General features: G+C 39.4%; 1 protein-coding gene across 1 annotated transcript in view; it reads left to right on the plus strand.

Annotated features, from left to right (window-relative positions):
* Window positions 1-2,957: 2,957 nt before the first annotated feature.
* The window catches only part of Slc9a7 (solute carrier family 9 member A7), a 138,957-nt gene continuing 115,079 nt past the window's right edge, over window positions 2,958-26,835 (plus strand). The window contains exon 1 of the mRNA XM_026413741.2: window positions 2,958-3,364. Coding sequence (XP_026269526.1) covers window positions 3,037-3,364 — 328 coding nt within the window. The 5' untranslated portion in view covers window positions 2,958-3,036. The remainder of the gene's footprint in view (window positions 3,365-26,835) is intronic.

Raw genomic sequence — 26,835 nt, forward strand, 5'->3', positions numbered from 1 at the left:
CAAGTTGCTGGGACTACTGGCACATGTCCAGATCTGTTTAGGTTTTATAGCTGCATTCATTGGGAGAGAATGGGTTGATTAAGATTATTCTGTATTAACTGGAATCAGAAACCTCTGTGTTACATAAGTTAGTTTGCATATATATGTATAGATAATGGAGTGTTTGGCATATATTTATGAAAAGTCAGGTGGAGATTTTCGTGTTCTGACTTGACTACTTTATACAATAATTACTCTTCTGATTATCTATTACTGTGGAAGAAGTCACCTTCAAACTCAGTACCCTAACTTAAACTAACATCAATCATTTCATCAATCAGGTTCAGGTGTTTAGGCTCAGCTAGATGATTCTTTGGTTCATCCTTTTTAAATTTTTTTTTAAATTTTTTGGTCCGGGGGATTGAACCAGAGGCTCTTTACCAATTTATACCTGAAGCCCCCCCCCCCTTTAAATTTTTTTTTTTGTAGTTGTATATGGACAGGATGCCTTTATTTTGTTTATTTTTATGTGGTGTTGTGGATTGAACTCAGTGCCTCATGCATGCTGGGCAAGCACTCTGCCGCTGAGCTACAGCCCCAGCCCACCCTGCAGCCCTTTTTATTTTTTATTTTGAGACAGGGCCTCACTAAGTTGCTAAGGCTGGCCTCAAACTTGTAATCCTCCTCTCTCAGTCTCCTGAGTCACTGGGATTATAGGTGTGCACCACCATGCCCAGCAGCTAGATTGTTCTTGCTTATGGCCTCTTATAGATTTATAGTAAGATTGTGACTGGAAACAAAATAATTTGAATGCTCAGTAATTCACATATATGACATTTGGGCTAGGAATACTAAAAAAGTTGGGGCTCCTGTGACATCTGCTTCTATTGATGGATGGGCTTTCTATATGATTTCTCTTGCATGGCAGCTTCAAGGTAGGTAGATTTCTTACTTAGAAGCCCAAAGTTTCAGAGTGAGTGGAGAGTGTATGAGAAGGAAAGCGAGACTGAGAGCAACACACACATAGGAGCTAGACCACCTTTTCCGACCTAGCCTCACAAATCACATCAATTGCTACTTTCTGTTCTTTGAGATAGTACCAAAGGTTCATGTAAGTTCAAGGGGAGGGAACATAGATGTCATCTCTTGATGAAGTGTGCTAAGGTTCTAGGATTGAAAATACAGTTGGAGTCCATTTTTGGAAAATACTATCTGTCTCAAATACTAAGAAATCTGTACTATTTTTGTACCAGGGATTGAAGCCAGGGGTGATTAACCAGTGAGCCACATCCCCTGCCTTTTTTTGTATTTTAGTTAGAAACAAGGTCTCACTGAGTTTTTTAGGGCATCACTAGGTTGCTGAGGCTGGCTTTGAACTCAGGATCCTCCTGCCTCAGCCTCCTGAGCTGCTGGGATTACAGGCATGTGCCACCATGCCTGGCTCAAAATCTGTACTTTTAAGGTAGCTTCAGCTACAGGGAAAAATCCTGTCCTTGATTTCTGGGAGTTCAAGAGGGCATAAGATTATGATTGATTTGACCAGGTTTTTGTAAAGACAGCCTTTCTGTAACTTTCCTGAAATTAGATCAAAATTCCCCATTGTTGTCTAACCATCTGGGTTTTTAGTATTGGCAGTTTCACTGGAACCTGCATAGGACTTCTAATTGCATATGGATTTTTTTTTTTTTTGGCAGGGGCTGGGTGACAGTCTGGAGGAGTAGGGAAAGGCACTGACTAAAATATAGATGAAGAGATTTCCCTGTCATAAAGAGGGCACTCACTGGACACTCTTGGCAGAATGTTCACCTAGAAGGGAACAGGGGAGGCAGCAGTGATCTGAATAGCTTTCCTAACTTCTTCAATGAATTTTCTTAAAAATGCAAAATCCTCTGGGAGAGAAAACAAGGAGAGTTGATGGGAATTATTTCATAATGATTCAATAAACATTTTTGAGCATAGGACTTCATCAGGACTTCAATAATTAAGTTAACTTCTCTTTTTTTCTTTGACCAGAGGGACAAGATGGATTGGAAAATTCTAGTTTCTAAGGATTTGTTTCAAGAGGCTTGTTGTGAGGCCAATTCATAAATCTTTTCAGAGTTGAGCTTTGTTCTAAGATTCAAAGACTCCCTGAGCTACCAGGAAGTCAAAATAAAAGGGTCATCAGTGTAAACCCCCTCCCATTGGTCCACCGATCCTGTGTTAGGGCCACCTGCTACTCATCTATCCGGTGTGGTGTGTTCACTTCTTTCTGGTTCAAACTTCTTCCCCAAGGGACTTAGCTGCAGTCTTTTTCCAAGAATGTCAGTCTATTTTTTTCCAAATAATGAAGGAGGTATTTCAACGCCCTCTTCCGATTCTGACCTCTACCAATCCTCACATTGACCCAGACTGGAGCAGAGGTTTGAATGAACCCTAGCAGATATTGGGGAGTCCTAAGAGATGGAAAGCAATATGAAAGGAGAGAAAAGAGGTCTAGGGGGTTATATGGCTTCGTGGGTCCTCAGTTCCTTCAGGGTTCCCACTTTACTGGGCCCAAAGCGACTACATACTGGCGTGAGATCAAACTGTTTGCGGTGGCACCAAAGACAGGACTAGAGACCGCACCGCGAGGGAATCCAAGCTGATGCTCCTGGCTCATGCCAGGAGCAGGCGACCTCTGCCGTCCCGTTTAGGCAGCGCGGTGGCGACCCCAGAAGGTCTGGCCAGGTACGCCAAGACCTGGTCAAGAACAGAGACAGGCAAAGGGCCGGCGACCCGCCCGTGGATAGGAAGGCGACAGCTGGCCACGCCTTGGCTGCCGGGTCGGCGCGGGGCGCGGCTCCGCTCAGCAGGGGGATGAACAGGTGCGCGGGCGGGGGGCGGTGCTTGGGGATCCTGCGCACTGTGCGCGCCCCTCCCCCGCGCAGCTCCAGGCGCAGTCCCAGCCCCGGCGCGAGCAGGAGGAGGAGCTGCGGCGGCCACGGCTACTCCAGCAAGTCCGCGGCGCCACGGTAACCCGCCGACGGCGCGGGCTACTGGTACCCGCGTGGAGGAGGCGCAGGCGGCCCTGGGGCAATGGAGCCTGGTGACACGGCGCGCCCGGGCCCTGGGCGGGCTGTCCGTGCGCTGCGGCCACGGCTACTGCTGCTACCACTGTTGCCGCTGCTACTGGGTCGGGGGCTGCGTGCTGGGGCCGCGGCCTCCTCTTCTGGGGCGGCGGCTGAGGACAGCAGCGCCATGGAGGAGCTAGCCACTGAGAAGGAGGCAGAGGAGAGCCACCGGCAAGATAGCGTGAGCCTGCTCACCTTCATCCTGCTGCTCACCCTCACCATCCTCACCATCTGGCTGTTCAAGCACCGCCGGGTGCGCTTCCTGCACGAGACCGGACTGGCCATGATTTATGGTGAGCACCCCTGCCGCACCCCCCACTCCCACATCCCTCCAGCAGCGGGGCCCCTGCGCTCGCCCCTGCGCTCCTCCCAGCGCTGCGCGGTGCTCCCCCTTCACTTGCCAACGTGTTTGGTTTCTTTTGCGTTTCCCGCTGCGACGATGTGAGCTCCCAAGGTCAACTGTCTGCCTTTTCTGGCTTTCTACTACCGTTAAAAAGAATTCCACCCCGTTTCGACGTTTCTTTACCAGGGACCAAGGAAAATGAAAGGCATAGAGATGGCCCAGTTCCTTCCGCCCGGTTCTGTCTCTGTTGCGCCCCTCTCCATCACCCGCCTCCCCACCCCAGTTCAGATCTACATAGTGTGTGTGTATGGGCCAAAGGTGGTTGACTTTCTGGGAGGCCACACCACGTAGGGGTGGGGATGAGGGCTGAAGGTGTCTCTGCTTGGATATGGGCTGGACCGGCCTCTTATTTGCCACATCCACAGTCAACCTAGGTAGGCGCCCACTTATGAGGTCCGTGTTCCCAGGTCTCTTGTTAATAATAAAGCCAGAACATTAAGTGCTGTGAAAGGTGAGTTTGGTCCATAACCCAGAGTGATGGCACCACTGTGTCAAGCTTCTAGACTGGAGACAAGTTCATGTCCTTCTCTTAGATCCCAGTGGGAAGTTATACCTAGTTACTTGCTTTTACTTAAGCAGAGAGGAGCTTTTGTATTCCTAAAATGGTAACATGGAACAACTTTGAATATACATTTCTGAGTGTGTGAAGAGGAAAAGTAGTGGTTTTAATTTGAGAGTCAACCTGATTTTGTCGTTAAGGATGGGCTGCTGCCACCATCCTTTTCTGGATTTAACAGGACACTGTATTATATGCGTGGTGGTCAGTATAAATCTCCTGTTATTATGTGGATAACAACAAAGCAATAATCTGAGTCATCCCTCTCCTCTATACCCCCTCTTATTCCCCCATGATTCCAAACTAGAGCCACATACATGTTCTTTTGAATTTAATTCAGTGATGTTAAAGCCCATGTTGGCATCCTCCAGTGAAATAGATGAACCACTTAATGACTGTTCCCAAGTAGGAACGTTTTACTTCATCACTTATACTGAAAGAATTTATTCACTCAATTTCTATCCAGGGTTTCCTGATAGAGTGGAAAGCAGACACCTTTATATATATATTTTAAATTTATGGTTGTAGATGGACAGAATGTCTTTATTTTATTTGTTTATTTTTATGTGGTGCTGAGGATTGAACCAAGTGCCTCTTGCAAGCTAGGCATGCACTCTACCACTGAGCTAAAGCCCCATCCCTGACACCTTAATCTTTAATGTGCAAATTACCCTTGGCCCTGGGCATTGCTTCTCCTGGTTCTTGGTTTGTTGCTGACAGCCAGGGCTCCTGACCTTTTCAGACAAATTTTTTTAAGAGGCAAATGCTTTCAGGAGCCCTCCAGCCTTGAAGAAGTAATGGCTTAAGCAGGTCTTGAATCAAAACAACCACATCTAAAATGAAGTTAGTTATTGTACATCATAGGTTTCAGGAGAGACTTTGGCCTCCATACCTGCCTGTTCTTGAGCCCTGTGCTTTGGGACACAAATGACTGATGTGAGGGTGGTGGGTAAGCCTAGAGAATTCCTGAGTAGGGAATTAAAGCATGTTGTCATTTCAGGTGATTGACTGAGAGCCATGTTGCAAAGGAAGACTACCTTTATATGTATGTAGATAGCCATGAAAAAAATATATATATTTATTTTATAGGCCCCAGATCCATCTCCTTAAAGGACAATGTGCAACAGAAGTAGATTTGACAGGCTCATAAATGCGTGTGCTCAAGTGAGGATTTAAAAATATATTTTCTGAGGAGTACTCCATGTTCTTAGGGATTCGGTCACTTATGTTAAGGCTTAAAAACAACAGTGGAATTTTCCTTTGCTGATATATACTGGTTTGTGTTGTGTGGACTGAGCCCAGGGCCTCATGTATGCAAGGCAAGTGATCTACCATTGAGCTATGCCCCCAGCCCTGCTCATACGTACTTTAAAAACTCACCCTAACCTGTTAGTCATTGGGGATGTGCGCCTGTGTGTGTGTGTGTGTGTGTGTATGTATGTATACATGTTATGGACAAAAATGTTACTAACCTGGCTTAATTGATGATCATTCAGAAAAGGCAGCATCATCTCATAGCATTCCTATGTCATTTTGTTCTATATCTTCAGTTCTTGGTGTTACTTTTAAATGTATCAAGAAATTTATTTTGTCAATGTGTAACATCTGCGAATATCCCAAATATTGATATTTTGATTTGCATCATTTGTAATCATGAGAAAACATTTTTCTTTTTCTCTCAGGGATATTTGGTCTTCTGTTTCAGTCGCACCCATCTGAATTCTAATGTCATCTGATTAGCTAATTATTCATTATATACTGCAGATTATTGGCATGGGGATTCTGTTAAAATTCATTTTGATAATATTTTAAAAATTATCTATTTAAAAAGGTGTGCAACATGATGTTTTGATATACACAGTGAAATGATTACTACAGTTAAACCAGTCTTTGAACGTTTAAGTGAATGCAGTACAGATTTTTCAGGACTTCCCTTTTTAAATAGTAAGAAATCAGATTTTTATTTCTTGATATCAGTAGAGGAAGTGAGTAATTTTTCAATTGGCTCTGAGTAATAAAGGACTGAAAGACCTAAGTAAACATTTGTTAAGTATCAGCTGTGCGCTTGGTACTTGTTTTAATTTCTGGAGGCAAACAATTAGATTTTTAACTGTTGGTAAATTGTTTTAAGTCAAAGAGTTCAACTGTGAATTTTAAAACGCTTTATGTTGAAAAAAATTTAAAGTATAATTTCTATTTAAATTGAAGTGATGCTTCAATTTGAGAGGGGTGTTGTTAAATATTTAAAAAATACATATAAGCTGGTATAATCATAAACTATTTCTGGAAGGGCATGCAATAGACTAGTAATATTAGTTTCCTTGGGAGGGAGGAACTAGCTGGACATGAGATAGGAGTGGGAGGGTGATGTCACTGTATACCCTTTTATGGTTTTTGATTTTTGAACGATGGAAGTGGAATCACCTGATAGTGTGTCCATGTCTCCATTCTGTGTCACTTGTGATGGTATTTAAGGTGTTCCTCAAATCACTCAATTTCACACCCACTTCCCCCTGTTTAAATCACATGTTATCATTTTTCTGTGCCCTTTCGGTTCCTGAGATGGAGACAAAATGGGGCAAGAGTTTCCTTCCTCTCCTCCTTATTATTCCCATTGTCCCCAGGGAAGAGCTGATGTTTACTTCAGGAGAGGTATGCCCAAATAGACCCTGTTGTAAATGCTTGCTGGGATGCAAAGGAGGTGAGAACAATAGGAGACATGTTGTGCAAGCTTAGCATTTAAACAGAAAGGAACTCCTCTAATCAGCAAGGTACAGTTCTAAGCTCTTCTGCCAGACCATAGGTGGAGGCAGCTACAAGAAAAGAGTCCCTCCAGTGAGGTTGAAAGCAGCCCACAGACCCTACTATGCCAGCTGCAGGCATGGGGCAAGGCACCAGTCTGGCACCAGTCTAACCTGTTTTGTCAGGCCAGGGAGCTCCGAGCTGGCTTTGTATGTGATTGAAGTGGCATCCTATAGTTACTGGGCCCTGCATGTCTGCACAGCAGAAACAGTAAGTGGTTGAGGTATGGAAGGGTGGCATAAACAGGCTTTGTCAGTAAACTGTGATTCTCTCTTAAGTGTATGATAGTTCTACTTCCTCCACGATATATATATATATATATATATTTTTTTTTTTTTTTGGTGACAACTGATATGGGTTCAAAATATCCACAAGAGCCCACCACCTGCTTCTCACTTCCCCTTCCTCCACTCCTATCAGTTTTCTGAGGACTTGTTGATTTGCCCCTCTGGGTTCTGTGGATCCTGGGCTCATTGCTGCTCTGTTGCTGGGTTGGAGCTGGATTGCTAAGCACAGCCTGAGAGTGGGTTCCTAGGGTAAGTCTCAGAGGGGAAAATATAATTCTTGGAAATAACAAGAAATTAACATTTGAGCCTGTGAATAAACATTTTAGAACCACCGTTTTCCTGGTTAATCAGAATTCCTCCCCCTCCTTTTTAAGGAGCCCCTCACTTTGGCCCCCATTTGGGGCAGCTATGTATGGTCTTGCTTTGGTATCTTTTACCTCTGAATGAATTCAGTGAGGTTGAAAGCAACCCCCAGACCCTACCATGCCATGGTAGTCTTGTTCCTTATAAAGCTTGAGCCTTAGTTTCCTCTTTGGGAAAATGGAGATAATGTTACTCAACTCAAAGGATTACTGAAGTATTGTTGAGATATTTTAAAGGGTCAAGGGTAGTGTCTGGCACTTAAGCACTTGGTAAATATTAGTTCCCATTCTCACTTTTGACTTTGTTCTTTTTTTTCTGGTGTGGGGATTGAACCCAGGGCCTTGTGCATACAAGGCAAGCACTCCAACAACTGAGCTATGTCCCCAGCCCTCACTTTTGACTTTGTGATTCTTTGGCAAGCTATGCTACTTGAGGTTTGTTCAGCAGAGGCCCACTGTGATTTTAAAATGCATTAGGACACAGTGAGAGTGGGGAGAATTGTGTGTTTTTGGTGACCTATTTATTAATACCTAGAAAAAGATCTACAATGCACCTACCCCTCCTTTTATCCAACAGTTTCAAGACTTGCACTTTATCCTTCAGAAGTACTTGCATTGTATTATATAGACAGCTGTTTTAGTCAGCTTTTTCACTGGTGTGACCGAAAGAGCTGACAAGAACAATTTTAATGGAGAAAAGTTTATCTATTGCTCAGGGGTTCAGAGATCTCAGTTCATAGATGGCCGGCTCCATTGCTCTGTGCCTAAGGTGAGTCAGAATGTTAGGGCAGAAGGTCATGATGGAAGAAATTATCTCAGGACATGACAGTCAGGAAGCAGAGAGTGAGTTTCCCTCACCATGGACAAAATATATATCCCAAAGGCATAGCCCCCAATCCTCCAGCCACACACTGCCTGCCTATAGGTACCACCCAGTTAATCCATACAAGTGAATTATTGTGTTAATCAGGTTGAGGCTCTCATAACCCAATCATTTCACCTCTAAACTTTCTGCTTTCTGACATTGTCTCACACATGAGCTTTTGGGGGATACCTCATACCCAAACCATGATAACAGCAATATTAGTTTTAGCAGTAAAAATTTGGACTACTTGTCAGGAATGGACTGGTTAAATTGCAGCACATTCACATTAAGGAATACTATGCAATTGATAAAAAGAGGTGTTTTGAGATGTGTTTTTTTTTTTTTTTAGAGAGAATTTTAATATTTATTTTTTTAGTTTTCGGCAGACACAACAACTTTGTTTGTATGTGGTGCTGAGGATTGAACCCAGGCCACACGCATGCCAGGCGAGCGCACTACCGCTTGAGCCACATCCCCAGCCCCTTGAGATATTCTTTTAAGGCAGCTGTTCATATAATAGTGGTATGGGGAAAATAAGGGATAGAATATTATATATATAATATCATCTTCTTTGTTTTTCCAATAATTATATGCTATATGAACATAAATAAGGATGGTTATCCTTTGGGAGTAGGGCCAAATGTTGGGAGAGAGAGTGGGGAGATGTTACTTTTTCTTTTACGTTCTTCTGAATGATCTGAAATTTAACATTGACACATTACTTTTGCAATTTTTGTTAAAAAACTGTGGTTCTGGGGATTGAACACAGGGTTTGCAAATGCTAAACAAGGATTTACCATTGAGCTACATCCCCAACCCATTAATTTTGCAATTATAGGTTGTTTTAAAATAAAGTAAATAACTTATGCAGCAAAAAATGCATTAGAACTATGAGTTGTATGTTTGGGCAGGATCCTCTTGAATAGTATAATGTTCTTTCTAAAAAAGTCTCTGGGCATAAAGAATATTTTTACTTATTTAAAAGTTATAAATGGAAGTGAGATGTTTCTGTCTTAAAATTAGAAAAATGGTATTTCCTGAAAGCATTTGTTAGAGCTTCTCATCAATGGGGGGTTTGGTATTGGGGATTGAACTCAGGGGCATTTTACAAATGTGCTACATTTCCGGTCATTTTTATTTTTATTGTTTTTAATTTTGAGACAAGTTCTTGCCAAGTTGCTTAGGGCTTTGCAAAATTGCTGAGGCTGGCCTTGAACTTGGGATGCTCCTGTATCAGCCTCCTGAATCACTGGGATTAGAGGCATGTGCTAGAACTTGTAACAAGTTAACCTTTTTGGAATTTTTTAATTAAAAAATCACCATTTGTACTCCCCACCCCAGTGATAACTGATTTAGGCAGGGGTTTTCAATGAATTCTAGAGTTAGAGGTGAAAGTTTGTTAGGGAACACAGTACTTGTATGGAGTTGAGTATTACCCCACAGATCACTTGTCTATTGCAAAGGAAAGAAGGTATCTTTACAACTGAGAGGTTTGGTAGTTACCATCTTATAACCAAGTCATCAAATTTATCCTGACTCATCATGGGACTATCTGGTATTATGTGCCCCGTGATACGATGTAATAGGAAGCATACAGCTTCACCTGTGTAGTGTTATTTCTCTGAATGTTTACTCTGAATCTCATCAAGGATTTAGACACATTTTTTAGTTTATAGGAAATACAGGCGATAAACAAGTTATAGAACAAGAGAAAACAATCATACAAATCCAGAATATGGGACAAATTTTCGAATCCTGCTCTTTTAAAAAAGTCAGTGTCAAGGGAAATAGAATGAGTGTTCTAGATAAAAGAGACTAAAGAGACATAACTAAATGTAGCACAGGAACCCTGATTGGCTCCTGGTCCATGAAAATGAACTATAAAAGATGTTTTGGGGACAGGGCTATTTGAATGTGGACTGGGTATTAGATGATACGATATTAGGGAATTATTAGTATTTTTCTAAGGATAATTCAGGTAGTGGAGGAGAATGTACTCTTTCTTTGGAGATGTAGGTTAAACTATTTAGTGGTGAACTATATGAGTCCTTATGCATGCAACTTTTCAGAAAATTTAGTCAGAAAATATACCACATTTATGAGGAAAACAAACATGACCACATACTAGGAATTATTAAATCTATGTGGTGGGTGAAAGGGTGTGCATTACCTTCTTGTTTCAACTATTCTGCACGTTTTGAAATTTCTTAGTAAAATAGGTTGAGAAAGAAGTTAGCCCCCCATTAGCTCACCCTTCAGGTGAGGCTGTATACTTCCTGTTACTTTCCTTATCTTTTTGACACTTATCAACACTGTTTGACTAGATGGGCACTCTGGCGCACACCTGTATTCCCAGCAACACAGGAGGCTGAGGCAGGAGGATATCAAGTTCAAAGCCAGCCTCAGTAACTTAGTGAAGTCCTAACCAATTTAGTGAGACTCTGTCTCAAAATAAAAAAATAGAAAGGATTGGGGGATGTGGCTCAGTGGTAAAGCACCCCTGGGTTAAATCTTTAGTACCAAACTAACATTGTTTGACATTAGTTTACATGAGATAATACTATTCTTAACTGACCTGATAATAAGTGACTTCTTTTTAATTTCATTTTTTGTATTGTTTTCAAGTCCATTTGCTTTACTGACAAGAGAATATATGTTTGGAGACTTCTGGCTTTTAGTTAAAGCATTATACTTGGCTTTTAGTCAATGCAGATGATTATATTCGGGTAATGCTAGTTGTTAAAACAAACTAACCCCATTTCAGTGACCTAACGTTAATAGAAATTTACTTTTTTTACTCATATCATGGGCCATTACAAGGGACTGGTAAGTGGTTCTTCATATTGTGATTCAGAGACCTGGTACCTTCTATCTTGTGGTTTCCTCAGCCCTCAGGGCTTTGGAATCCTCCCCTTCCAGATGATGAATGAGGAAAGGAAAAGAGGACCAAGTGGGAAAGACACATGTGCTAAGTGTGGAAATGTTGCATGTTACTTTGTCCACTTCTGTTGGACAGAATTTAGCACAAGGCCACATCTAACTAGAAGGGAGCCAGGGAAACGTAGTCTACTTGGAGGAAAAGGAACATATTTGGAAAGCAGCCAGCCACTCTGTTGCAGTATTTGATGAGTACTTTGTCATACCTAATCCAGAAAAGATAAATAAGTAGCAGCATTTGTGTGTAGTTTATTTTTTATGTGTTGGTTGCTGATAAACTAAATTCTGTATTTTAAATAATCCAGTTGGAAGAGAGTATTGTCTTTGAGTTTATGAAATTGTTTTCATGGTTCCACTTAGTGATGCTATTCGAAGTGGTCCCCAAACCAGCAGCATCAATGTCATTTGGGAGATTGTTGATAGTGACAAATCTTGCCTCCAATTTACCCAGACATTTTGGGTAGGGCCCAGAAATTTGTGTGTTAACACACTGCCAGGGTTTTTGCTTGTTTTCATTCTGAAGTCACAGACTTACTGGTATAGAATAATTAAAAAAAAAGACATTAGTTTCTAGGGCAGTTATTAAGTGCACAATAAAATTGAGCAGACAGTACAGAGATTACCCATATATTCCTTGCTGCCAAATGTGCATGACCTCCCCAATCATTGGTATCCCTACCAGAATTGTGGGGATAGATGAACATATATCAACACTATTACCCAAACCTGTAGTTTACATAAGGGTTCATTCTTAGTATTGTACATTCTATAAGTTTGGATAAAAATATTATAACATATCCATAATTAATACATCATATGGAGTAGTTTTACTGCCTATAAATCCTCTGTGCTCTGCCTGTAAATTTATATTTCCCTCCCTCATCCCTCTACCTCCTGGCCACCACTGATCTTTTTTTACTGTCTTCATAGTTTTGCCTTTTCCAGAATGTTATATACTGAGAATCATACAAAATGTAGCTTTTCCATATTGGATTCTTTCATTCAGCAATGTGAATTTAAGCTTTCTCCATGTCTTCTCATGGCTTGATTCATAGCTCATTTCTTTTTTAGCACTGAATAATATTCCATTATCTGGATGTACCAGTTTACATTCACCTACTTCCTGAAGGACATCTTGGTTGCTTCCAACTTTTGGCAAATCTGAATAAGAAAATGTAAACTTTTACTATTCAAATACATTCACTATGTTTTTCTTTTGTAATAAAATGATAGTGCTCAACTGTTTATTGAGCACTTGCTATTATATCCAGGCACTCTTTTAAGTATTTTACCTACATAGAGTTACTAAACCTTCACATCAAATGTGTTGAGATTGTATTATTGGTCGCATTTTGACAGAAGAAGAAATTGAAACTTAGGTCGAGTATCTCCTGTGGTCACTGTCACAAGCTTGAAATTTGGAAGTGGGGGTTTATTTAGGCATGGGATCAATATGGCTTAAGAGGCATTTGACCAGGATAGTTAGTGTAGAGCCTGAATCCTGCTCCATTACCTGTTTCTAGGAGGTCTCAGGGAAATCTATGCCCAGAGTATAAAACAAAGCAAGGTAACTTTTATGTTAGCTGAGGTTTTAGCCCCAAACTCCAGTGCAGAACTACACAGAGTGAGGTTGACTGATGTTGAAGACTCAGTTTTCCTATGCTAGATCGGGCCGAGGGCTCTAAATCCACGTGGAAGCACAAAGCCTGCTCCTTTTCAGCCCAAAGATCATTATTCCAGGTGTTACTCCATTGATGACAGAAGGCTACTAGTATTTTATGGGAATAGAACAAATGTTAAGAGAAGTGTTCAGAGTGGCTGCCCCAGGCCTTCTCAGGTAGAAGGAGTTGCTTAAAAGCTTTCTCATCTCAACCACAAAAATAGGATCCTAATTAGAATAAATTTTACTCCATGTATATACAATATGTCAAAATACACTCTACTTTCAAGTATATCTAAAAAAAACAAATAAATTATTTTTTGGAACTGGGGGTTGAACCCAGAGGCACTTAACCACTGAGCCACATCCCCAGCCCTTTTTATATTTTATTTTGAGACAGGGTCTCACTGAGTTGCTTAGGGCCTCACTAAGTTGCTGAGGCTGGCTTTGAACTCAGGATCCTCCTGTCTCAGCCTCCCAAGCTGCTGGGATTATAGGTGTGTGTCACTGTGCCCAGCTAAAAAAAATTTTAAAAAGCTTTCTGAGCTCTATAACTTGCTTTTATGGAGGTGGATAGGGTGGGGCCTGTGGCTTTCTTTTGGCTGTCTTCTCTGGCTGTGATATTTGTGCCTGGTGTATGAGAATCTGCTCATGAGCTTTTACAAAATACATTAAAATGTAAGCACTGGGCAGGCATCTTTTTTGTTTGTTACTATCTCTCCAGCCTCTAGAAGTCTGCTTGTCACATTGTGCGTGCTCTGGAAATATTGTTCAATGCATTATTTTCTACAAAAAAATAAGGTGCTCTAATGCCATTTAGCATTAGGTCCTTCCTTCAGGTTCTTGTGCCTTAGATTCACAGTGATGGTGAAACTTCTGAAAAGGAAACCTTTGTGTATGAAAACGTCTCCCTGAATTGAAGTGGACTATTTAAGGAAGGAAAATGAAAGGATATGTAAGTATATGAATATCCATGTTTGCAGAAAACTGTATTTGGCTGATGAACCACATGGCGTTTTCTTGTCTTTTTTTTTTTCTTTTGGTCATGCATAAAACTTCAACTTAACCTTAACCATTTTAACCACAATTTAGTAGGGTTTGTAACATTCATACAGTTGACCCTCACCACTATTTCCAAAATTGTTTCATCTTCCCAAATATAAACTCTGTATCTTTTAAGCAACAACTCTCCATTCCTCTCTCCTAGTCACTGACAGCCTGTAATATACTTTTTGTCTCAAGGAATTTGCCTGTTTTGGATATTTTATGTAAGTGGATTCCTCTAATATTTGTCCTTTTATATCTGGCTTATTTGACTTAGCATAGTATTCTCAGAGGCCATCTCTGTTGTATAGCATATGTATTAACTTCACTCTTTTCTATGGCTGAATCATATTCCATTGCTTATATACATACCACATTCTGTTTATTCGTCAGTTGATGTACACTTGGGATATTATAAATTATGCTGCTATGGGCATTTACACACAAGTATCTGTTCTCCCTGTTTTTCAGTCCTTCTGAGTATCTACCTAGGAGTGGAGTTGCTATGTCATATGGTAGTTCTGTTTGAATTTTTTTGCAGTACTGAAGATTGAACCCAGTATCACTCTCCCACTGAACTACATCCCCAGCCCTTTTTATTTTTTGTTTTGAGACAGAATCTCCAGAAATTTCTGAGGGTCTTGTTAAGTTGCTGAGACTGGCCTAGAACTTGGGATCCTCCTGCCTCAGCCTCCTGAGTCATTAGGATTACAGGTGTGCTCCTACCACACCTGGCTGTGTTTGATTTTCTGAGGAACTGACAAACTGTTTTTCATAGCAGCTGCACAATTTTGTATTCCCACTGCAATGTACAAGGATTCCAGTTTTTCTCCATTCTGTCTAAAACTTGTTATTTTCCATTAAAAAAAAAACAGTTATAGCTGGACACAGTGGCACATGCCTGTAATCCCAGTGGGTTGGCAGGCTGAGGCAAAAGGATCACAAGTTCAAAGCCAGCCTCATCAGCTCAGCAAGGCCTTCAGCAATTTAGCAATAAAATATTTTGTTTCCAAAATAAAAAAAGCAAAAAGGGGACTGGGGTTGTGGCTCAGTGGTAGAGCTCTTGCCAAGCATGTGTGAGGCCCTGGGTTTGATCATCACCACTGCATAAAAATAAATAAATAAAGTAAAGGTTTTGTATCCATCTACAACTAAAAAATCCCCCCAAACCAAAAAGGACAGAGAATGTGGCTCAGTGGTTAAGTAATCCTAGTTCAGTTCCCAGTACCAAAGTGAACAAACAAAAACCAATTATAGTTACCCTAGTAGATGTAAAGTAGTATCTCATTGACTGATGATATTGAATATCCTTTCATATGCATATCTTATTTGGAGAGATGTCTATTAAAGTCCTTTGTTCATTTTTAAATTGGTTTAGTTTCTTTGTTGTTGTCCTTATTGTTGAGTTGTAGGAGTTCTAGATATTAATCCCTTAACAAATATGCAATTTTCAAGTATTTCCTCCCATTCTGTGTATTGCTTTTTCATTCTATCAATCTTATCTGCAGGGAGAAGCCTATCCTAAAACTCAATAGTATACTAACATTCTGCTCTTACAGTTTGCCCCTGTCCCTTTATATTATTATTGTTAAATTTTATATCTTTATACGGCATGTGCCCATTAACAGATTTATAATTATTGTTTTGCATTTGCTTTTTTAATCATAAAAGAAAAAAACCTTACAAACCAAAAGTTTAAAATTTACCTATTTTTTAATGTGGTACATATATACACAATGCAATATTACTCAGACATAAAAAAGAATGAAATTATGGCAGTTGCCAGTAAATGGTTGGAACTGGAGACTTATCATGCCAAGTGAAATAAGCCAGTCCCAAAAAACCCAAAGGCCAAATGTTTTCTCTGATATGCGGATGCTAACTCACAATAAGGGTGGGGGGGAATACAAGTTCATTGGATTAGACAAAGGGTAATGAAGGAAAGGGAGGGGAATGGAAACAGGAAAAACAGTAGAATAAAATGGACTTAACTTTCCTCTGTTCATATATGAATACATGACCAGTGGAAATCCACATCATGTACAACTGCAAGAATGGAAAGTGATACTCCATATATGTATAATATATCAAAGTACATCACATTCTACTGTCATGAAAAACTAAAAAGAACAAATAAAAGGTGAATTGAAAAAATTACCTGTTTTTGGAAAACCAGTGTTTTTTTCTTCATATGACTTTGAGTTACTTTCTAGAGTTCTTTCATTTATTCAGTTGAGAAATCCTTCAATATATCTTATAGCGCAGGTCTAATAATAATTGACTCCCTTACCTTTTGTTTATATGGGAATTTCTTCTTTATTTTTAAAAATTTTTTGTAGTTGTAGATTGACACAATGGACTTTTATTTTATTTATTTTTTTGTGGTGCTGAAGATCAAACCCAGTGCCTCACACGTGCTAGGCAAGTGCTCTACCACTGAGCTACATCCCCAATCCCTCTTCTTTATTCTTGAGGGGTAGTTTTGCCAGATACAGAATTCCTGGTTGACAGAGGGTTTTCCCTATTCTATTGTTTATTTATTTATTTACTTTTGATACTTTAAATATTTAGTCATCCCACTTTTCTTCTTTCTTCCAAGGCTTCTACTGAGAAATCAATTTTATCATATTGAGGATCCTTTGTATGTAGCAAGTCACTTCTCATTGCTTCTTTTTTTTTTAAAGTATTTCATGGATGTTTGTTTGTTTATTTATTTATTTATATGCAGTGCTGAGAATTGAACCCAGGGTCTTACACATGCTAGGCAAGTGCTCTACATTGAGCCACAACCCCAGCCCCTCATTGCTACTTTTAACATTCTTTCTTTGTTTTCCATCAGTTTGATTATAATGTTTTCCAGTGTGTATCCCTTTGAGTTAACCCTGCTTGGAGATATTTTTGAGTTTCTTGTATGTATAGATTCATGTATTTCATTAAATTTGGGAACTTTTCCAGCCATTAGGTCTTCACATATCCTTTGTAACCCTTTTTCTTTCTGTTCTGGAATTTTCATGATGTGGATGTTGGTTTGCTTGATGTTTTCCCACAGGTCTCTTAGGCTCTGTCATTTTTCTACATTCTTTTTTCTTTCTGCTTCTTAGACTTGATCATTTCAATTGTCCTATCTTCTAGTTTGCTAGTTCTTTCTGCTGCCTGCTCACATATGCTGGTGAGCCACTCTGGTCAATTTTTCATTTAAGTTACTTTACTTTTCAACTCCAGAATTCTAGTACTTGGTTTCTATAATTTCTATCTCTATCAATATTTCCATTTTGTTTTTCCTTTAGTTCTTTATTCATGATTTTCTTAAGTCCTATAAGCAAAAACATATATGCCTTATAGTTGTACATATTAGTGGGGCTCATTTTGACATTCATAAGTGCATTTAACATAATTTGCTCCCATTTGAATCCCCAATCCCCACTACTTCCCCTTTTTCTTCTCCCTCTCCCTGGTCCTCTTCTCTACTGGTTTCTAATAGTTTTCCTTCTATTTTATTTTATTTATTAATTAATTTATTTTATTTATTTTGATACTGGGAATTGAACCCAGGGGCATGTAAACACTGAGCCATATACCCAGCCATTTTAAAAATGTTTTATTTGAAGACAGGTTCTTGCTAAGTTGCTGAGGGCCTCATTAAGTTACTGAGGCTGGCTTTGAACTTGTAATTTTTCTGCCTCAGCCTCCCAAACCACAGAGATGAGAGGTGTGTGCCATCATGCTTAGAATGTATTGTTTTTAAATTGGTACATTATAGTTATCTTTAATCATATTTAGATTTAAAGTTTTGCCTAATAAGTCCAGTGTCTTAACCTCCTCAGAGATGCCTCCTGTTATTTTTTTTCTCTGAGTGAGCCATTCTTTCTAGTTAGCTGCTGGTTTTTCATCTTCTAATGATTTAGAACAAAGCCTACTGCTTCTCTGCCATGAGTGACAGAGTTGGGCACCTTGAGTCATTTGTTTGTGTAATTCCCAAATAGGTTAGAAAAAAACAAATGCAAAAAATTTCAAATCAGTCTATTTTGCTCCCTCTGGAACCAGACACCAGGGCCCTACACAGGCAATGTGGGCTGCTGTCTTTTGGTTCTGCTACTGAGCTAGGGACAGGGTGAAGAAAGGAGCAAGTAAAATGACACAAAGCTTTTCTACCATTTTAGAGTTGGCTTGTTCTTGAGTCAGCTGTAAACCTTTTACTGTTTCCCAGGATCCTGGCAAAATTAGTTCTGACAGTTCTGCTTGTTTTTAAATGCTTCTGTGGAAGGATGGGAGTTTGGAGCTGACTGTTCTGCCATTTTGCTGTCACTCCTTACTACATGGTATTTTTAAAAATTAAGATTCTGTATATTTTCAGAGGCACTACCATCTCTGGGGAAGAATAGTGTTAAGCCTGGTGTTTTGTTAAACTTGTTTAACATGTTACTAAGATAATAAGTGTCATGGGGTATTCTATTGAATTTTGCTGTAGGCTCCTATCACATTTTTGCTAAGAAGCTGCAAAGTGAGAAACTTCTAATTAGGGTGTCAGTTTAGATTTATACCCAACAAATTTTCACTTCTTATCCCCTTAATACTTCCCTTACATAAAGATACATACTGAGTTATTAATGAATTAATTCTCAGATTACTTTGTGTTAAGAGAACTAACTAGGTATAGCAGAGACTGCAGTTACCTCGTAGTATACATTCTCCCTTTCCTTGTTCTATCAGAATCCTGAGTTTTAACTCGACATATTGCTGTGCAACAAAAGCACAATATTTCCTGGATTCTCTTGCAACTAGGTATAGTCATATAATTAAGTTCTAGGCAGAGGTAGAAGGACAAGTGTTGAGTGAGGTTTGTATAGAGTATCCTTAAAGGGAGGAGCATGCTCTTGTTCAGTGTCTTCTGTCTTCTTGGAGTATGGGTATAATGGCTAAATCCCAGCAGCAGTATTGGATCAAGAGATAGCCTTGGGAATGGAAAACACTTCTGGCAATGCAATAAAATAGCACTAGAGCCTCCGGCAGCATACAGCTACCATTCCGGGCGGGCTTGGATTGCATACTTATGTACTTCTTGAAAGTGAGAGAGAAATGAGTCTGTTATTTTCTTCTGAACTTAATTGTAACTTGGACACCAGGCCCTGAGTTCCACTTGGAACTTAAATGTGACACACAGGGATGTTTGTTTTTCCCCATAGTTTTTATTGTTGCTTTATAGTTGTACATAAGGATGTGATTTGTTGTTATATATTCATACATGCACACAATATAACAGTATAATTTGGCTGACATCATTTCCCCTTTCCCCATTCCCCCTGGTCTTTTTCTTCTTTATTGGGTCCTTCTTTTGAGGACCCAATAAAGATGTTCATACATACTATGGATATGACACTACTTGGGGTTCTCTGGGATGCCAAAAAGTAGGCAGTATAGGTTCAGAGAAAGGGTTTAAGGGAAGGGTTCAGATTAAAATGCTACTGTAAGTTTATTTGTTGACACTTTGGGGCACCTGACAACTACCTACATGTTAAATGAAAAGAATCACAGAATTCAGAGGCATTTGTACTCATGGCTATGACTTATTACAGTGAAAGGAGACAGCAGAATCAGCAGGGGGAAAAGACATAATGAAGGGAATCTGGAAGTGTCTAGGAGTGGGCTTCCAAAGTTCTTTCTTAGGGGATTGAGAGTGAGGTTGAACGGAGCAAACTACTTCTTCCAGCAATTAATTACAACACCATCCCCAGTGTTTCTCCTTAGGGAAGCTTGCTTAGGACTCAGGCTTTCTTATTGGAAGCTTCATAAGCACTCTTACTGAAACTTCTGATATCCAGAAAGAAAGCAGATGTTCATGCTGGTGCAGTGTGGTGCACACTTGTAATCCCAGCAAATTGGGAAGCTGAGGCAGGAGGATTCAAGGTTCAAGGCCAGCCTCAACAACTTAGTGAGACCCTGCCTCAAAAAAGGGCTGTGGTATAGTTTGTGGTAAAGCCCTGGATTCAATCCCCACTGTCCTCCCCTAAAAGAGAAAGCAGGTGTTCACTATAAGTCAAATGTATATGAACAGTCTAGTCAGGCCATTATAGCAAAATTAACAGTGTTCTAGATACACAAACCAACCTTATCAACTGTGAGCATAGGATATATCTCACAGGCCAGGTATCCAGAAGCTGTTGCAAGGATCAGTCATATAAGCAGGCCTCCCTAGAGTTAGTAACACATGGCCTGTTATACTAACTTTTTCCTTTAGAATAATGTGTGCTATCAACTGCTTATTAGCTTTTTGTGTTCTTGAGGCTTCCTTAGGTTTATATCCACACCTAATTTATTGTATTCATTTTATTTATTGTTTTGGTATTGGGGGTTGAACCTAGGGTCTCTAAATTGCTGAGGCTGACATTGAATTTGTGATCTTCCTGCCTCAGCCTCCCAAGTTGCTGAATTACAAGCATTTGCCACCGTGCCCAGCACACTCCTATATTTTTTTAATCATTACCTTCTTAGATTTATTAATTTTAGTTTTGCAGTAATCACAATTAAAATGGACTTTCTACTTATGACATAGTTTTATGAATTTTAACATATGTTTAGATAGGTAACTACTACCGCATCCAAGATGAAGGCTACTTTCATGCTATCAATTCACTCAAGCAATTGCTGTAGTTTTTTTTTTTTCTTTTCAAGTATGTTATATAAATGGAATCATACAGTATAGCATAAGGCTTTTGGGATTCACCTTGTTGCATCCATCTATCAATAGGTCATTTTTATTGTAGTGTGAGATTGCACCTTATGGATATAGCATTGTTTATTTATCCATTTGCCAGTTGAAAAATATTAGAGTTGTTTACAGTTTTTGGTGGATTATGAATTGGGCTGCTATAAACACTATTGTATAAGTTTTTTTGTGTGAATGTAAGTTTTAATTTTTCTGTGGTGAATTATGAGGAATTGGATTGCTGGATTATAGAGTAAATGTGCTTAATTTTATAAGAAAACAGTCAAACTTTTCTAGAACAGTTGTACATTTCATCAAGCACATGTGAGAGTTCCTGTTGCTCCACATTTTTTCCCAGCACATGGTATTGTCAAGGTTTTTCATTCATTCATTATTCCTGTATTGAATCTTCTGACTCATGAATCTATCTTTTCATTTACTTAGGACTTCTTTAATTCATTTCAGCAGTGTTTTCTAGTTTTAAACACACAGGTCTTGCACATATTTGATGGTATGTGTTTAACATTTGTGATGGTGGTGTTATAATTGATATTATTTTTATAATTTCAATTTCCAGTAGTTCATTGCTATTATATAGAAATACAATCAATTTTTTTTTTTGCATAAGGATCTTGTATCCTGCAACTTGGCAAAGTCAGTTTTTAGTTTTAGTAGGTTTTGCTTATTCTATCAGATTTATACATAGTTACATCATATGTGAATAAAGACAGTTTTACTTTTTTCTTTCTAATCTGAATGTCTTTTTTTTCCTTGCCTAATTGCACTGGATACAACCTTAGTACAGTGTTGTCTTAGAACTGGTTTGGGAAGTCTGTCTTGTTTCTGATTTTAGAGGAAAGCCCTCAGTGTGTGTTTCACCATGAATGTTATACATGCCCATCATCAAATTGAGGAAGTCCCCTTCTCCTTCTATTCTGCTGAGTGTCTTTCAGGAATGGATATTGCAATTTCTCAAGCATATCTCCTTCTATTGTTTTTGTTTTGCAGGGTAGAGATTAACCGTGTTATGCAGGTGCTCTACCACTGAGTTACGCCTCCATATCCTTCTGCTTCTGTTGAGATAGTTATACAATTTTTCTTTTTTAGTTTGTTAACATAGTATATTATACTAATTTTTGGAATAACAAACCAACCCTGGATTCCTGGGATTAAATCCCACTTGATTTTAATATATTGTTAGAATGATTTCCTCAAGTTTTATTTGGATTTTTGCATTTATGTTTATGCATGACATTGGTCTGTAGTTTTCCTGTCATGTCTTTGTCTGCTTTAGTGTCAGGGTAACACTAGCTTTTTTTGGATCAGTTTCATTTGATTGATTATTCTCCTTACTATAGGTTATAGTTCCTTTTTGCATGTCTTCTAATCTTCAATTGGATTCCAGATGCTACAAGTTTTACTTTGTTAGGTGCTAGACATTTTTGTATGCCATAAATTGTCTTGAATTTTATTCCTAGCTGCAGTTAATTTCCTTTGAAATAGTTTAATCATTTGGGGTCTTGCTTTTATGTTGGGTTACTCAGGTCTAGAACAGTCCTCAGTCTAGGGTCAATTATTCCCACTGCTGAGGCAAGACCATCTTGACTATTCTACCCAATGCCCTATGTGTTGTGAGTTTTTCCAATTTGATTGGTAAGGACAGGCAGTCTTCTGAGACCTTCGTGATTGTCATGAAGTATTCTCTCCAATCCTTTCAGTTAGAATGTTTTTTTCCCCTTATCTGCATATGATAATCTCTCCTGAATACCTGAGGGAGAGATTTTCTGTGTATCTCCAGGATATTCTCTCTGTGCAGGTCTATTTTCTGGTACTCTCACCTTTGAATTTTAACTGCCTTTGTATCTAGACTCTCAACTTTCTCAATTAGAGAGGTCTGCCAGAATTTGCCTCTGTTCCCCCTCTTTGTTCTTTGGGCTGAAAAGTCTCTCAAGGCAGTAAGATGGGCAACCAGGGCTCAACTCATATTTTCCCATCCCTCAGGGACCACTGTCCTTTATTTCCTAATTACCACAATCTTGCAAACCATTATTTTATGTATTTTTGTTGTTGCTGCTTATTTTTATTTATCCTAGGCATGAGGATAAATCCAGTCCCTATTTCTGTCTTATCTGAAAATAGAAACTTTAATTCTATAAAAGAGTTTGGATCTCTCTTCTTTTTCATACACATACACATTGTCCTTTGATATTTATCTTTTTTGTGCTGTGGCCTTGTGTGTATGTATATGTGTCTTTATGTAGAATGTGTGTTTAAGCATGTTTCTATACATACTGCCACATGCCTAAAACATGCCTACCATGGATTTTCTTTTTCTAGTCTAGGACTCTGTTGGCTGCTGTACATTTTTGCTGCTGAGAGTGCTGGGAAAAGAAAAGATTGCATTGATTCATTAATAGAGTAGGCTATGAATGTGCCAGAGTGATTCTCAGTAGTATGAATAAGAGAATTGTCTATTTTCAGTGACATGTTGTGCAGATTCTTTATGGTAGCACTGAAGAGAGACACAGACAAGATGGTAAAACTGCAGTGATTTTTATCCATTGCAGGGAAATCTGGTAAAGAATAGAGTTCTGATGTGGCAGATGAAGTCCTCCTAGTGCAGTCAGGAAAAAAGAAGTAGGTAGTTCAGTAGGAGACAACTGTTAACTAAGGCATTGGAAGAGCTGAGAAGTCACATAGAGTGTTGAAACAACTTAGAGAGGAACAACAACAGAAAGCCACTTTCACCCTCCCAGCTAATACAAGGAGAAGGTAGTAGTATTTATTACCAGAGCTCAGGAATGAGGTCACCTGGCAGGGACTGGAACCATGATGAAGGTTGTATGGTGAGATATGGGATTTATAGAAAGGGCTCTGTGGTGGGAGCTTCAGCCATGGAGAGTGAGAGGGAGGGAAAGAGAAGAGGAAGAAGGAGGAGAGGGAAAGGGAAAGATATAACAACCTTGATCTCTCCCTTCTTCCCACTCTCTAGTCTCTCACCTGTGCCTCTCATGGGATGAATCTAATCTGAAGCTACTTGGAAGGGCATGTGGAAATGTAGTTTGCAGGAATTTCCCTGTCCCTTCATCCCTTCCCCTCTGCAACATGTAGCAGAGCAAGACAGGGCACAAAGTACATCTGAGTGCACTTAGGCCCAAGACTGGCATGAAGGTCTGTCCTCAAACTGAGTGCCTATTGTAGGGTGCAGTATATCCAATATTGGGGCACAGCCCAGAATGGAGGGGAAATGTTGTATGATCAGGGTCAAGAATAATCCATATCCCTATCAGCAAATTCTTCTAGAAAGGAAATCAGGTGCTGAGGCACAAGCTGAAGATGCTATGGGAATATATGCTAAAGGGTAAGATGAGGTAATTATAATATACATTTGTTCATGTTTAAAAGATTTTGCATATGCTTTCGAAACTTCACATAGACTATTTTGTAAGCTTACCCATCAGTGCTATTTTATTGAGTTCATATGTATTTGGGGAGAGGGGAGTGGTTGTATATAGGAGGGAAGGACCCTTTTTATAGTATAGCAAACATTGTAATATAATGCTTATCATTAATCTTTGTAAGTAAATTGGTATTTCTGTAACAATCTCTTTTTTCACAGTGATCTCACCAGTGATACCCTGGCAGTCTCAGGCCCCTTATGGATGAGTTCAGCCAGGGAAACTATGCCTGGGGAAGGTACTAATCTCTTTGAATCAGTGTTGTTTGTCTTTATAGTGATGTTTCTTCAATTCCTTACAATTCAAGCAGTGCTTGAAAAATTCCTTATTAGAGTTGTGTTTCTGTAAAAGACATCTCCGTGGGAGGAGGGCAACCAAACTGCTGCTGGGTTCTCATTCCCTCCTATTGGTATGGAAGGCCTGGCTGAGCCAGAGATGTAAGATCATAGTGGGGTTGGAGCATTTTTTCCACCTCAAAAGGGTAAATGGATAGCAAGTATTGATGTATTAGAAGACCATACAAGTTAATGAGAACAAGTGCTGTCTTTAATGGGAATTACGACTCAAGTGAGAATTACTTGTTTCAAACTGATCAGAATCCTGAACTGGCTATTAATACATAGGAATTTCTAAACTTTCTATGTATGTCTGATAAACAAAGTGTTTAGTGCATTACTACTTACTCTATTATAATTTACTTGTTATAGTTTTTAAATATTTCAAATATCCAGTCCTTGTGGGAAAAGATTATATATGATATATAAGTACACTTGAAAAACTAGTAAATAGACATCTGGTTTTAGCTCTGAGATGTCATGCATACAGCTTTCATTCTTCAAACAAGAAAAGGCTGGACAAATGGCAAATTAATGACTTTTCTTGAACCCAAAAGAAAACGAGTTTTCAGGCAAACAACTGACCCCAAATCATAGGAGAGAGAGGGGAAATCTTAAGGAGAATCAGGACCTGAGCATTTGCTTGCCTGGGACAAACACTGCTGAATGGCACATACTCCAGTAAGAAGATTAAGCTAGAAAATTTTAACAACTGGGCAGTCATAGGTATAGGAGGTTCTCACCCTCTTGCAGGCTTTTCTTCCAGGATTTCTACCACGAAGAATCCTGACAAAGTTTACTCCATATGGTGACTGGGGTAGGAGAAAAATAGCCACTGCCAAATCTGCCCAGAAATCACTCCCAGTCCCCCTAAGGAACAAAAGCTTTAATCTGTAGGAAGAAGGATAACCAAAACCAAGGGCCCTGGGGGACATTGTATGTGGGATGGGATAATAGGAAAATCAAAGAAGCTCTACTCTTACAGAGGGATAGGAATTACCTGCTGGGCCTAGCATTGCTCATGCAGGAGGAACAAGACCCAGGTTCACAGTGTCTGCCTGGTATTGAAGATCAATTGGAACATAGGGAATGTGCCTACCTTCTACTTCTCCACTACTGAGCTAACAGGCATCAAGCAAAAACAATAATGGAATATAGCTTGGAGAGCTACAGGAGAGAGATGGGCAACAGTGAAAAAATTCAGAGCCATTGGAGAGACTCAGAGCCAAGTGAGGAGAAAACATTGAGAAAAACCTTGCAGCAAATTACTGTACTTCATAACAAGAAGGTACCACTAGAGGAATTTGAAGGCTTTTGTGACCTGAATGTAACCATAGAAACAAAAACCTTCAAACCCAGCCTACCTCCTAATTATATTGTCACAAACTTCAACAACAAAAAAGAAATCTTGAACAAAAAAAGAAATGTTGAAATAGTCTTTAAGGGTTTATGACGTGTGTGTAGAACTTAATAATGTATTGTTTAGTCTTGCCTATTTTTGCCCTTCCTGAAGTCTTTTTTTGCAATATTTTGAGCCAGGGTCTTGCTATGTTGCCCAGGCTGTCCCTGAACTCCTGGGCCCAGAACATCTTCCTGCCTCAGCCTCCTCTGTAGCTGGGAATACAGGCATATACTACCATGCCTGGCTTTTTTTCGTATATGTATTTATAAATTTTTTTGAATAGGTAATACATTTACATCGTCCACATATAAAAGGAAATTTAAAAGGAACGTAGTGAAAGTGGATACTCCTTTCCATTTCTCCTTGACATTATATTTAATGTTTGTTCTTCTGTTGTTTGTTTATATAAATATAAGCAAATATAAATACATGTGCTAATGCCCACCTTTTCTCTCAAAAAAGATAGTATGCCATGGGTTCTGTACTGTACCGTGTGTGTGTGTGATTTAAGTTGTCCAGTTAGTGCAAGTAGTTGTTTCTCATTCTTTTCTTTTATAGCTGCACAATGATCTGTTGTGTGGACATGCCATACTTTTAGTCCGTTGTTGCTAGGTGGAAGGGTTTCCAGTCTTATGGTAATCAAATAGTACTGCAGCAGATAACCTTGAACATCTACATATACTGGTATATCTGTGGGATAGATTCTTAGATGTGGGATTGCTGGATTAAATGGCAAACACATTTGTAATTTTGGATGTTATGGCTTGATTCTTCTCACTAGAGATTATATAATTTTTCATTTTCACCTTCAGTGAATAAAGGTGCCTGTTTTCCCATGGTCTTGCCAGTGGGTATATTGACAAACTTGGATTTTTGTCAGTGTGAGAGAATGGTATTTCAGAGTTGTTTGAATTTGCTTCTCTTACAAATAATGAGTATCTTTAAAAAAG

This window comes from Urocitellus parryii, chromosome X (assembly GCF_045843805.1).
Source record: "Urocitellus parryii isolate mUroPar1 chromosome X, mUroPar1.hap1, whole genome shotgun sequence".
Taxonomy (NCBI): Eukaryota; Metazoa; Chordata; class Mammalia; order Rodentia; family Sciuridae; genus Urocitellus; species Urocitellus parryii.